At 48.2% G+C, this 14,649-nt stretch overlaps 1 protein-coding gene across 1 annotated transcript in view; it reads left to right on the top strand.

The window, feature by feature from the left end:
- The first annotated feature begins 30 nt into the window (after positions 1-30).
- The window catches only part of NGEF (neuronal guanine nucleotide exchange factor), a 37,840-nt gene continuing 23,221 nt past the window's right edge, over positions 31-14,649 (top strand). Inside the window, exons 1-3 of the mRNA XM_044913771.1 lie at positions 31-214; positions 935-1,077; positions 6,830-7,134. Of these exons, the coding sequence (XP_044769706.1) occupies positions 108-214; positions 935-1,077; positions 6,830-7,134 (555 nt within the window). The 5' untranslated portion in view covers positions 31-107. The remainder of the gene's footprint in view (positions 215-934; positions 1,078-6,829; positions 7,135-14,649) is intronic.

Raw genomic sequence — 14,649 nt, 5'->3', positions numbered from 1 at the left:
GCGCGCTGCGACCCGGTTCTGGAGCCCACTCGTCGCCCCCGGCCCGGCTCCGAGCCCCCGGCACGGCCCGCGACCCGGCCCCAGCGCCCGCCCGGCCGCCGGCCCCCATGGAGCTGCTGGCCGCAGCCTTCAGTGCCGCCTGCGCCGTGGACCACGACAGCTCCACCTCGGAGAGCGACGCGCGCGACTCGGCGTCGGGACACCTGCCGGGCAGGTGAGAACGAGCGGCCGTCGCGACCCCCGCGCGCCGCCCCCGCTCGTCGCCCCCGCGCGCCTCTGCGCTCCCCCCCGGCGGGAGACGCCGACCCCCAGCGGCCTAGCGCCTGCCCCCGGCTCCGCCGCCCCCCACTCCCACCCGCGCCGCGGGTCGTGCAGCCTCCGCGCCCGGGGCTGGAAGTGCGCCCTGGCTCCAGCCGCCGACGCCGGGACCCCTGCCCCGGCTTCTCCCGCGCTCCCTCCCAAAGCGCCCTAGGCGCGCGCGTCCTGCTTGGCGCCCCCCTCCCCGCGCCGCGTGGCCCTGGGACGCGAGGATCGGAGCCCGAAGGGAGTCGGGGGCCGAGGGTCGTGTGACATCGAACGGCGCGGGGTGAGCAGCGCCGGCTGGGATCTCGGCTGCCGGACCCGTCGGGGCGGCCGGTCGGCGCCGCGGAGCAGGCAGGGCGCGCCAAGTTTCCGACGCCTGCCCGCGAGCTCCGAAAACATGAAGGTTTTGGGCGGGCTGGTGTGGGAATGAATCACCCGGTCGCTCCCTGGTGAGGTGACAAAAAGGGCCTGTGGGGCCCGCCTGGCCCGGAGGGGCGACGGCCGCTCGGCCTGGACCGTCCCGGGTAGGGTCCAGTTGGCCAGGGCCCCTTGTGCGGACGCCACTCGCGAGCTGGCCAAGGTGTGTCATTGCTTAAAAATAACAGGCCCTGCCCCTCCTTCTCTCTGGCAGCGAGTCGTCCTCCACCCCAGGAAATGGGGCCACACCCGAGGAGTGCCCGGCGCTCGCCGACAGCCCCACCACGCTCACCGAGGCCCTGCAGATGATCCACCCCATTCCCGCCGACTCCTGGAGAAACCTCATCGAACAAATAGGTGGGTGTCCCTGGCGGTAGCCGGGCTTCGCTGGGGAAAGGCGGGTTTCTGGCGGACTCTGAGGGTCCCCCTGCTCCTGAGATGTCGTTGCATCTCGGTGAGCAAAGGTATCTGATGGGACTAAGGAACGTTTTTGACATATTTGGCTCTAAATGGTTCCATCGGCAAAACCACCACATTTCAATAGTGCTATATAACTGGGCTTCAGCAAATGGATTTCTGTCCTGCTCTCCGAAGAGGTGTACCTGCCCAGCCCCTTCCTGGGGAAGGGCCCTCTGTCCCCTTGTCATTTTTGCCAGAAAGACCAGGGGTGAGGTGCTGCTGGGCCTTGCAGGAGGGGGTGCTGCCTGAGCGCCCCCCCACCCCAGGGGCCCTGGGAAGACCTGCAGAGACAGCAAAGTCTGAGAATGGTTTCTGCAGAGACCCAGGCTCAGCAAGAAGAGGCATGGGGGACTTGGCACAGGGGAAAGTGGAGAGAAAGTGGGCGCCCCAGAGGCCCCTGGGTTAGGAAGGCAAGCCTGGTTTCCCCAGCTTTTCCAGGAACGTGGCCGGAGGTGTGAGGCGCAGCCTGTGTGCGCACCTTCCTGTACTGTATGAACGCCGACCGCGGATTGAGAAGGTGTCCCAAGAACCCGAGCATTTGGATTTAAAAGTCAAAAATGGCTAATGACATCCAGCTAGTTCCCATCACAGTCACCAGAGGTGGTAGTGAATGGGTCATGTGGGTTCCATTCCCTGGGAAATGGTACCAGCTGCTGAGAAAAGCTTTTCATTCTAAAGTGTTGTCAGTGCAGCAGACGGTTTATCCGTTAAGTTAAAATTCTAGGTTTGGAAATTCGCTTCCCTAAATACATCGCCATCGTCCTCCATCCCAGACGTTCAGATAGATGCAAAGTGGAAGTAGAGCTTCTCTTGCCCCAGGACACCCTGCCTTCCGGAGACTTCTGGGGCCAGCCCCCTCTCCCCTGGGAGGGTTTTTCCAGACCGAAGCCAGACAGGAGCCGAGCCGGGCACAGCTGAGGGGGTGGAGGCGCTCCGCTTTGCCGCGTGAAGCGCTGACTCCGGGAATTTGGTTGGCGTCAGGCTGGCTGGTGGCCGTGATGGTGGCAGATTCGCCCTTTATTTGCTGGGGGAACGGAGGGGGGTTGAGCTGAAGACAAAGACTCCTCAAAACCTTTTTCTCCCACCTCTCTGCCACGCTGTCCTTTGTGGTGAGGACAACCCCTTCTGCCTTGGCAGACGCTGAAAACCTTGACTTCCACCCTCTTGGAAGGGATCCCCCGCGGCTCACATCCGTGTCGTAACTGGGAAGGACATAGAGTGGGGGTGGAGAGCTCGGTGCCTCCTTGCCCAGAGAGAGAGGCTCTCCTCTGCATCGGGGCGTGTGGAGACACCTCTCCTGGAGGCGGCTGGTCCTGTTAGGCGAGTGGCACAGGCTTGAAGCTGGGCTCTGGCCTGCACCCCTGCTGGCCCCCCCATCCCTCGTCTGGCAAAGTGTAGAGACTGACATTCTCAGTCTTTTCTCCCACTGCCCGCTTCCAGTATCTGCTGGTATAATTGGTGAATATCTTTTCCTGGCTCCTGGGCTGGATCCATAGTAATTGCTCACCAGCTGTGACGGACGGATGACAGCCCGGAGCTGTCAGCACCTTCTCACTTCCCTCATCACGGACTTGGGGGCTGTGCTAAGCAGAGTCCTACAACAGCCCTCCCTGCTTTTAGCTCTAGGAAGGAGGTGAATCCTTTGCCAGTTATCCGGAAAGGACCAGTTCCTACAACCACACTAAAATGAAGCAGGGAAGAAAGTAGGAAACGCGTATGGGCATACTTGCAGACCCCGTGTTCGAGTCTGCGGTGTCTCCCATGGAGGGCGGAACAGAATTCCTCCGGGACTGTGCACGATACGGTGCGCGGCTGTCATTACAGATCACAGCCCCTGAGCCCCGGCCGTTGGTTTCGCGTGCCCGTGCCCACTGCTGCTGTCTCTGACCTGACAAATGCTTGGCACATAGAAGGCGCTTGCTAAAAAATAAATGAACCCCCCGCCCTTTAGAAGTTTGTTTGAGTGATTCAAAGAAAAAAGTGACTCTCTTCAGAAAGTGAGATTTTTGAATGACTCCAGGGGCTTTGGCAAGAGGAGCTGGGGACTTACCCTCTTTTGTAGGGCAGCACACCCAGCCTGGTACAAAGCATTTTAAGTAGGGAAGATGGGAACTGGGTCTTGTATATCTGCACGAATATACTATACCAGGTGCAAGATTTTACCAGTAAAGTTCATTTTCATATAAAGTTGTGCTTGCTGACTGTACAAAATACAAGATAGGAAAACATATTAAGAGAACAATGAATACAGAAATTTAATCAGCTAACGTGTAGCTCCTTAGGTAAAGCTATGCTATTAGTCTGACTTTAAGACCAATAAAAATAAACAGGCATTGAAAAATGGTTACACAGTGTGTCAAATAACTTTTTGTAGTCACAGTAATTCCAGGAAAACTGGTATTTAAATTCATATTCTAAATACTTCAGAAAGAAGTAAGAGTTTTAAGAAAATTCTAAAGTTACTTGTGTTGGGAGTCCTTGGCTAAAAGTAACAATATCCAGCAAAAAATGACCGTAAACAATGGCAGTATTTTTTCTCATTTAGAGGTAGAAAATTCTGGAATTTGGTTCATTCAGCCAAGCAGTTACCCAGCTCCTTTCCTTCCACCATTCTCGGCATTTGTGCTTTATGTGACAAAATGGCTGCCACAGCTCCAGACATGGCATTCCCCAAGCAGCCGCATGTAAATGCAAAAAAGAAAAGTTTTTCTTCAGGTGTCTGCTGAGGAGGGACATCTTTTTGGGAAGCCCTTCGCTCTCTTTTTTTTTTAAGTAGGCTCCATGCCCAGCATGGAGCCCCATGTGGGGCTTGAACTCACAACCCCTCAAGACCTGAGCTAAGAGTCAGATGCTTAACCTACTGAGCCACCCAGGCGCCCTGGGAAGCCCTTCTCAAGGATGTAAAATGTCCCCTTACTTTCCTTGGCCGGGTTGTGTCATGCTCATGTCTGAACCCACCACTGGCAAGAGGGAGGGAAGTATGGTTTTTTTCCCAAGTGCTTCTGTTAAGTTTATTTCCTGGCTTTCAGCATATATATGAGCAACCTGTACACTTTGAACCTAGAGATTAGGACTGAGTGCTCTCTGTAAATCTCATAGGGCATATGAGGCCAGATTTTAAGGGAAATTTACATTAGATGTGGACATTTATTTTCTAAGTCTTGAGTCTAATTTCTGTGATTTTTCTCTTGTCAAGGGAGTCCCTGAGGCTAAGCCATTATACCACTGAGACAACTGAGAGCTCCCTAAAGAATATTTTCTTTTTTGTTTGTTTATTTTGTTCTGTTTTGTTGCTTTTTGTTTTCCCTCCGGAGAAAGTTTTTTTTATTTTAATTTTTTATTTTAATTCCAGTTAACATACAGTGTAACAGTAGCTTCACGTGTACTATATAACGTCACAGTGGGTTTTGATCAGTCAGCGTTCACCCACTTCCCTGAGCACCGAATGGGTCAGCCCCCAGAGGACACCCCTCCCCTGCTAGCTGGGAACCCGGGGTGTGAGGGATACAGGAGAGACAGCCAACAGTGTCTGCCACAATGTGATTTCAGAATTAATATTTCCAGCCCGGCTACCCACAACGCTGATATTTCCGTCTCTTTTCACCATATGTATCACACTGAGACGCTGGAGATAGTACTTACCCATATGTGCCCACAATAGCATGTACAAGACATATTTCTGAACTGTCAAAAAGATGCCAAATTAGACACTTCCGCGAAGCTTCGACACTGCATTTTTTTGCTAAAGTAGGCTCCACACCCAGTGTGGGGCTCGAACCCACAACCCTGAGATCGAGAGTCTGATGCTCTGCAGACTGAGCCAGCCAGGCGCCCCAAAGCTGCATTTTTAAAAGGGGTTCAATGCAACAGATATTTGAGTACCTGCTGGGTGGGAGGCTCATTCGCATTGAAAAGTGAATCCAAGTCAACTCGTGGAAACTTGGTTTCTTTAAACCTCTGTAAACACCGTGCATCAGAATCACAGGAGAACAGTTGGTTCAAGGTCAGCACGACAGTTATGTCTTATGCTCATGACTGGTCGTGGTGGATGCAGTGGCGTTAAACCTCTGTCTTTATAGATCTTCAGTCCGGATTGCATTTAAGAGAGACTTCGCTTTTCTCTTTCTCGTTCCTTTGTCAGATTGCCTTCCTGTTGTATTCTGCTGCATTGTAACATTGCAAAATCACAGGATCTTAATTTTTTAAAGTAAATGCTGTACTTACCATAAAGGCTTTATAATCTTGCATTATGGGGCATAGGAAGCCAACTAATTAGTTCCACAGGGCAGATTTATGGGGCTCCCGTTCATGAATATACATGATCCGGCCACATTCAGGTTTTCTATCCTTCCTTTGTCTCCTGTTTAGATACCTTCAACAATGCAATAAGAAAGGAACAATCGCTAATGTTTGTCTGCATTGTAAGAGAGAGTGCTTTACAAGTGGTACATTTATCCCAGTTAGAATTTTCCTGGGAAAATTATCTTTGTTTTATAAGTAGACATGTCCAGGGGCCCCGAATGCTGTCCAGACCAGTGTGTTCAGCTAGCTGCCTGCTGGACCTCTCTAGCTGAGAGCCCCTCTGAAGCACCTGGATCTCTCTGCTACCCCCGCCCCCCAGCACCAGGCAGTCCCCAGGACCCATCTTCTACCTTAACCCTGTTCCCTGAACCAGGCACGTGGTTCCATCCCTCCCCCACCCTTGCAGTTCAGGCCTCCATCATCACCCCCTTGGGGAATTAACACAGCCTCTCTCTTCCTATCCACACCCACCCAAAGATGGAGACCAGAGTTGCTTGCCTAAGGTCTCTCGGGGCCTCCCTCTTGCCCACGGAATAGACTGCCACCTCCATGGCATGGCAGGCAGACAAGACCTTAGCGGTCTGACCCCCTCCCCACTCCTCCCCCACTCCCCTTCTCCCACTGCCTGGGGCCAGGACCCCCCTTTTCCCCTGAGGCTTTCCTACTGTAAAAAGACAGTCCCTCCACCCCAAAACCGGATGTCTGAAATGGGTCCCCCCCCCCGGAGATGCTACATTTGTGCTGATTCATACGTGCCCCCAAGACTTAGAACGCATTTATTTTAAGTACAATTGGTCAGGGAATTAAGTTTGAAACTGTAAAAGCAAAAAAGGAATGTTTCCTTTTTGAATCATAAGGTTGATGAACTATTGGTTTTTCCTTCAAAATGAGAATTTACAACTACTCCCATTTCACAAATGACCATACTTGAGTTTTAATATTGAAGCATTTAAGGCTAGGGAAAGCATACTGTTGGGATATTGAAACATAATCGGGACATTTCCATCAACTGTGCACACTGGTTATTAACACATCAAGTTCTAGACTCGTTTGCCAAGTGTGTGTGCGGAAAGCATATATTTGTGTGACTGGATTTTGGATGCATTCAGGGATTTCTTTATTTGTTGGAAAGAACTTCCATATGCTGATCATTCCCAAGGAATGAAGACATTCATTGGGCCGGGTAGAGCCCTTTGTGGGGACAGGCGCAGGCGGGCTGGCTTTCTTTCTGTTTTCCTGGGCACAGCATCTGCCCTTGATGAGAGGACCAAGTCTTGACCTAGTGATTGGGAAAGATCTTCCTCTGAAATCTTTCCCTTTTCTTCATTACAACTCTATTTGATTTCAGGGCTCCTGTATCAGGAATACCGAGATAAATCAACACTCCAAGAAATTGAAACCAGGAGGCAGCAGGATGCAGAGATACACACCAATGCCCACAGCTCCCCGGTCAGCGAGGAGACTCCAGAAGAGGAGGAGGACGACGACGACGACGACGACGAGAAAGCAAGCCCACCTGAGAGGAAGGCTCTGCCCCAGATCTGCCTACTCAGTAACCCCCACTCGAGATTTAACCTCTGGCAGGACCTCCCGGAGATCCAGAGCAGCGGGGTGCTGGAAATCCTCCAGCCCGAGGAGATCAAACTACAGGAGGTAAAGGGCCACCCCAGGGGGTGGGAGCTCCCTTCAGAATGTACAGGTGTTTTAACCGGTTCGGCTGAGGCTTTCTGCGTGAGGGAGGCGCCCCCGCCAGCTCGCCAGAATCCCTGGCAGGGTTTAGCCATCCAGAACAGGCAGGGAAATTCACATTATTTCACAGGCAACCAAAAATAGCTTGTTACCTTGTAGGAGAGCTCAGCCCAGTCGTGAGTGTTTGGGCGTCGCTGTATCAGGAGAGAGCGACTGTCGGGTATCCCCGGGCACACGTGAGCCTGGTGCCCTCGGTGACACCCAGCTCACTGAGCCTGTGAAGGAAGTCAGTCCCCTGAGGTTCACGTCCACCGCTTTATTCCGGAGTCCCATGAACCCTGCCGAAATGGTGCCGAAATGGAGGGCTCTGCCTTCCCGGCTCCTCTTGATGGTCCAGGCAGACCTTGCCCGTCAGCTAGGCCGAGGCAAGAGCACTGGGTTGCCTAACGGTGTATTGCTAGCGGGAGAAGTGATCCATGAGCAAGTTACAGTCACGGACATGCGGAAACACGGGGCTAAGAAATCTGCGTGTGCATTTCAGTGGAGCGAAGGTGGAGAGAGAAAGCCGGCGGTCTAGAGGGACGGGAGCGCGGCCGATCAAGGGCAAGGGGAGAGAACGGTGGGGAGAAATGGTGATTGTGCACATGTGTGTTCACCGTGAAATTTCAGAAGTGGAGATAGAGGGGGAAAGGAAGAGATTTGGTTCAGTGCAATGTCCTCATCCGTGTCCTGTCCCCCGTATTCACACGCCCCTTCAGACCTGTTCTGAACTTGTTCTAGCCCCAGATGTCTGCCTCACTTTAACCCCCGCCCCTCCCTCCCGCACTGGAGTCTGGAGAAACATTTGCTCCTCTCGTGTATTTAAAAGGCAAAGTAACCTGCGCACCGCTCATGACCAGGACTGAGGATACTGCTGACCAGGGTGCGCTCGCTGGCTGCTGGGGGAGGCTTGGAGAGGCTGGATTTGTGTCTGGGAGGATCAGGCGGGATCGGTTGCAACTTGACATCCCTGGGGACTTGTGAGCAGGGATTTGTAAATGGCTGTGTCAGGAGTTTCTAATGAAACATCTGATGTAAACAACGTGTAGTCACCTGTTCCCAATGCGGCTTCTACAAAAACACTGGAGGAGACATAAAGATGCCCCTTGCCCCCAATCAGAAATGAAGACACATGTGGGGGATATCTCCACTGAGGCAAGCACGCGGAAGGTGCCAGAACACGTGGAGAAATCCCCCTGCAGTTGTCCATCCCTCCTACCTTGGGGCTCCCCCAGCCACTGATAGGGCCACCGTCCCTAACTTTGACTTCCATATAAAAGGAATTATGCAATACTAACTTTGACTTCCACATAAAAGGAATTATGCAATACTGTTTTGTATTTGGCTTCCTTCACACAGTATCACCACCACGGGGCCTTTTTTTTCGCCCCCAGAACAAGGAAAGAAGACCGGTTTCTGGGGGAATACTTCTTTTTTACCTTGATAATTAGAGAAGTCAAGATTCTAAGTCCTTTAGAAAGCTTGGAGATAAACCCTAGTAGAACTTAAAACATGATATAAGCCTTCTGTGACATAAGCAAAGCTAAAAGCAGAGAGAGAAGGGGGCCTTTGTAGTAAAAGCAAACAGTAAAAAAAAAAAAAAAAACCCCAAAATAGCATAAAATAAGGGGGCAGGGTCAATAGCAAACGTATCAGCTACAGTGAGTGTAAATTGCTTACATCCTCCATGGAAAGACAGAACTCCTCCAATTGATTGGAAATCTAGACCCATTATATTGTGGGACAGCATGGAATCTGGGATAAGTTAACAAAGGAAACGGGTCATTTTGTGTTATTCAAGGTATCCTTCACATTGATAAAGGTATCGCTGTATTTTTAAATGTTTTAAAGTTAAATAAGCTACTCATTAATAGATTTTCATTGTTTAAAAAAATGCAGCACAAACATGTGCTGGCCTTGGCTCCTGGCTTCTCACCGGAGGACGGGCTGTGTCTGGCTTATCTCTCCTGATAAAGGATAGTCATAATGCACCATCTGGTTTTGGGGTTCATACATTTAAGAAGACTCTTAGGTGCAGAATCCTTACAGATCTTTATAAGGCTTCCCCCCATATTTACATTTGTTCTGTTCAACAGCAGTTTGATTTTGATTTTGGTTTTTAGCAACGTAGAGCCTCAGCTTAGTTTTAGTTTTAGCTTAGTGAGAACTGCCTGTGTCCTGAGTGCCGCTGGCTTGAGTGAGAGCAAGGACGAACACAGGGGGCTCCCGCGGTGGGGTGGGGGAGGAGAAGAAGCATGCAGCTGACCTGGAGAGTAGCCTGCTGCCCAGAGCACTCAGCGGATCCCGCTCAACTTTGCAGGGAAACCGTGCCATTGACTCAGCAAGTGGCCATGTGGGGACCCTGATTAGGGGGAGCTTCGGTGTGCCCACTTGACATCCCTGGGGACTTGTGAGCTGGGATTTGTAAAGCAGGGAAACTGTGGCTGGTCAGGAGAGAAGTGCAGTTTAAGTGGTGGACAGAGACGCCTGGGTGGTGCCGTCAGTTGGGCGTCCGACTCTTGATTTCGGCTCAGGTCATGATCTAAGGGTCGTGAGATTGAGCCCCACTTAGGGCTCCATGCTCAGTGTGGCGTCGGCTTGAGATTCTCTCCCTCTGCCCCTCCCATTCGTGCATGCGCTCTCTCTCGTTCTCTCAAAAAAATAAGTAGTGGTGGACACTGCCAAGTTGCCATTCAAAAAGGCAGGACACACGTCATGCTACTACGGGGTGGGAGAGACGCCATTTTCACCCAGCCTCCCAGCCCTGTTAGCAGACTTCATGATGTTTGCTCCCATCAGCCCATCTGTTGGATGAAAAATCCTATCTCAATGTAAATTGAGCATCTTTTCATATGCTGTTTCCACTTGTCTATGAATTGCCTGTTCTTATCCTTTGCCCTTTTTTCTGTTGGGTTGTTTATATTTTTCTTCATGATAGATGGCAGCTTTTTATACATTCTGGCTTTTACGTTCTTTTAATATGTTGAAAATGTTTTCTTCCATCCTGTAGTATAGGGGAAGTGATGTATGGGTTTGAGTCTCAGTTCGGCTGCTTCTTAGCTGTGTGACCTTGGGCAAGTTACTAAACCTCTCTTTGCTTTTGTTTCCTTATCTGTAAAACTGGGATAATCCTAGTACCTGCATCCCAGGGTTGTGAAGATAAATGAGTTAACAAGATAAAGAGCCGGACAGACTGACCTCAATCGAGCACTTAAGTGGCTTCTTGCTTTGTGGTATCTTTTTTCCACATAAAAACATTTGGTCATTTTTATAGAAAATCTGCCAGGCTTTTTATTTTTTTGAAACCTAGGCTCCTGGATGTTATGTCTGTGATTAGGAAAGCCATTCCTAAGAGGTACACTTTACAATGAAAAGGTAATATTACAAACTGTTATGAACTGGCAGCCAGATAGAGTGGACTCTGGTAGAAACGTGAGCAGACATTACTGTCCACACTATAGTATTTTCTGTAAGAGTAGGACATCCATGGATATTAGCAATCTGCAAAAAGTAATGAGGTGGATTAAAATATTTTTACGGAACTTTGTGCAGCCCAGTGCAGTGGCCACAGGCCATTGGTAGCTACTGAACTCTTTTTTTTTTTTTAAAGATTTTATTTACTTATTCATGAGAGAGAGAGAGAGAGGCAGAGGGAGAAGCAGACTTCCCGCAGAGCGGGGAGCCCGATGCGGGACTCGATCCCAGGACCCCGGGATCATGACCTGAGCCGAAGGCAGACGCTCAACCATCTGAGCCACCCAGGCGCCCGGTAGCTACTGAACTCTTAACGTGGTTGATCCTCATGGAAACATGGCATGTGTATAAAATACACACCAAATTTTGAGGACTTAGCACAAATTAAAAGAAAGCAAAGTACCTTATTAATAATTTTTCTATTACATGCTGATATGATATTCTGAATATATTAGATTAAATAAAATATGTTAAAATTTTCCTGTTTCTTTTTACCTTTTTTAATAGTTACTAAGTGGTTGCTAAGAAATTTAAAATTGTGTATGAGACTTCTATTTCTTTTGGACAGCAGTGCTCTTAAGAGAAGCAATCTTTTATTTTCCAGTGCCCATAAATACCACCAGAAAGTGGTCGTATATTAAGCCATAAGAAAAAGTTCAATAAATATTTATTAAAATTGTATTGGTCATAATCACTCGGTATAGTGCAGTGAAACAAGAAAGTAAATGTAAACAATGTAAAAACCTCAAATCAGAAATGTTTAAAATGCTCCTAACCTTTGAGATAAGAAAGTAAATCTTATGTTGACAGATTATTTCAAAGATAATGAGGAGGATGCTACATTTTAAGAACATGTGGAATGCTGCCAAAGTTGCATTTGGATAAAAATTCACAACCTGACATGCTTTAATTATTAAATAAGGAATAAATACAGAATTAACTGAACTCAGAGGTCAGCTTTGAGACATTCGGGGGGAAATACACAAACGCAGTCCTAAGGAAAGCAGATGGAGCGGAGATCAAAAGATACCGTGTAAAGTTGTAATGAGATGCATGCCTTCCTAGGAAAATAGAAGCTACCAAAAACGGACTCAAAACTAAAAATTTTTTAAACACCAAAATATACCAGGTAACCAAAAAAGTCTACAAAAGAGATGTTGCACCCAGATGGCTGAGTTGTGCCAAGTGGTCAAAGCACAGAGAAGTTCCTTGTCCCTTGGGCTAGTCTAGAACACGGCTGCATCCCCCAAAGTCACCAGCTACATGTGGCTACCGAGTGTTTGCAATATGGTTGGTGTAACTGAGGAACTGAACGTTTAATTCTGCGTGATTTAAACTAACTTCCCTTTCAAGAGCCACGGGTGGCTCCTGTGTTGGTCAGGAAATATCTAGAGCGGGGGCCATCCCTTTTTAGAGGACCAGATAGTAAATATTATAGGCGTTGTGGGCCCTATAGCCTCTTTCAGAACCACTCGGCTCACTGTTATAATGTCATAGCCGCAAAGAGCATGTAAAGGGATGGACATTCCGGTTAAACTTTCTTTATGCTCACAGTTGGCCAGCCCGTGGGCTCTGGTTTGCTGTCCTGTGGTCTAGAGCATGGAAAAGAGGGAAATACACAAATCAAGTGAAAATATTACCAACCAAGTCTGATCCAGTAGTGCACACACACATTAAAACAAAATCCACATAGTTCATAGACTTCAGCATTCCTCTCTTTGTAATCGGTGGGACCAGGAGACGTGAAATCAGTCAGATATAGAAGAGTTGGGTGTCATCAACCAACTGGGACTAACAACGTTTCTAGGACGCTCCACTCGACACCGTAGCAGAATACGCATTGTTTTTCAAGTGCACACAGAACATTCACCAAGGTAGAACTTAGCACACTTTTACAAATTTAGAAGAATTCAAATCATACAAAGTATGTTCTCTGGTCATAATGGAATTAAAATGAAAATCTGTGACATAAAGATAACAGGAAAATCTCCAAACACTTAGAAATCGAGGGGCACATTTCTAAATAATCCCTGAGTCGAAGAGAAAGTCTGCAGGGAAGTTAGAAATAAACTGTCCCTATTCACAGATGATATGATGATTGTCTATATAGAAAAATCAATAAATCTACAAAAAAAAAGCCCTCTTCAAACTAATAATGATAATATACACTAGCTTAAAAAAAATTAAAATACAATACCAAGTGCTGGTGTGGATGTGGGGTAGCTTGAATTCACGTACATTGTTGGTGGGATTGCAACATGGTCTGGCTGCTCTGGAGAAGAGTTGGCAGTTTCTCATAAGTGACCAGACACCGTACAGCCCAGCGGTCCCAACTGTAGGTGTTTACCTAGCGCAGTGTCTCAAGAGCGACATGACGTCTGGAGCTGGATCATTCTTTGTTGCGGGGTGGTGGGGGGGAGGTTCCTCCTGTGCAATGTAAGAGGTTTAGCAGCATCCCTGCTGCTAGATTGCAATAGACTCCTACCCCCAGTTGTGACAACCACGAAAGTCTCTAGACCTAGCTGAAGAATGTCCCCTGGGGAGCAAAAGTAGTTCCTGGTTGAGAACCCCTGTCCTATAGAAATAAAAACTTACAATTTATACAAAAACCTGCACATGAATGTTTATAGTATCTCTGTTCATCATAGCCAAAAACTGGGAACAACCCACATATCCTTTAACAGACAGATAAGCAGACTCTGGAAGCTCTGTACAATGGCACGTGACTTAGTACTAGAAAGATCTATTGATGTACACAGCTGAGGTCAACGTCAAAGGCACGTTGCTGAGCGAAAGAAATCAGAAAGGTTGCACACTATGTGATCGCATTTGTAGGACCTTCTGAACCAGACAAAGTTACAGTGACAGAGACCAGATCAGTCGTCACCAGGGATGAGGGCGGGGAGGGTGTGCCTAGAACAGGAGAGCACAGGGGACTTTTCTGGAGTGATAGAACCGTTGTGTGTCCTGGTGACAGTGTTGGTTATAAGAATCTATACCTGTATTAAAATTCATAGAATCGTGCATCCAAAAGTCAGTTTTACTGCATTTTAATATTTAAAAACTAAAACATTTCTATAAAAGGGGAGAAAAAAGGAAAAGAAGCAGGTTGAATGTCCTCATTCTGTTCAACCTAATCAAATAAGCACTCTTTCCCACACCCCCCAAAAAATAAAATCTAGATCTGTCTACTGTGACATAAGGCAAAAACTTACATAAAACACAAGAAAATCAAATCTGGAGATACATTAAAAGAGTAGCATACATTGAGGGGCGCCTGGGTGGCTTGGTTGGTTAAGCGGTTAAGTGTCTGCCTTCAGCTCAGGTCATGATCCCAGGGTCCTGGGATCGAGCCCTGTGTTGGGCTCCCGGCTCAATGTGGAGTCTGCTTCTCCCTCTCCCTCTGCCCTTCCTCCCCTTCCCCCACACTCGTGCTCACACGCGTGCGCTCTCAAATAAATAAAATCTTTAAAAAAAAAAAAAAAAACATACATTGAGGACCTATACATGAATGCAAAGATGGTGTAAAGTTTGGGGCCAAAATTTTCATATCAATAGACCAGAGTAGGAGAATACCCTGATCGTCAAAGACATTGAAAAGGGAAGTAGCACATTTATTTCCATCTATACAAAACTCAGGATACTTTCTGAAATTTATAAGGAATATCCTAGGTCTGTGTTCAAGAATATCTTAGGTCTATGTTCAAGATCACATTTCATGAAGAATTGTTGGTGACAATAAAGGCAAGACAATGAAGCTTGCTAAACGCTGATGTTGGTCTGGAAGTTCTAGCCAGTCCTGCAAAACAAGGAAAGAAATAAGAGATAACCGTGAAGAAGGGCAGTCAGAGACACCCTTACCTGCCAACAATGGCGGCCTACTTAAAAATCTTGAGGGAGTCGAAAGTACTGGATCTTTATTAGGCATTTCAGGGAGATGGCTGATTCTAAGATAAACATGTAAAA

The sequence above is a fragment of the Neomonachus schauinslandi genome, chromosome 3 (genome assembly GCF_002201575.2).
Source record: "Neomonachus schauinslandi chromosome 3, ASM220157v2, whole genome shotgun sequence".
Taxonomy (NCBI): Eukaryota; Metazoa; Chordata; class Mammalia; order Carnivora; family Phocidae; genus Neomonachus; species Neomonachus schauinslandi.
This window is presented reverse-complemented; position numbering and strand designations above follow the sequence as displayed.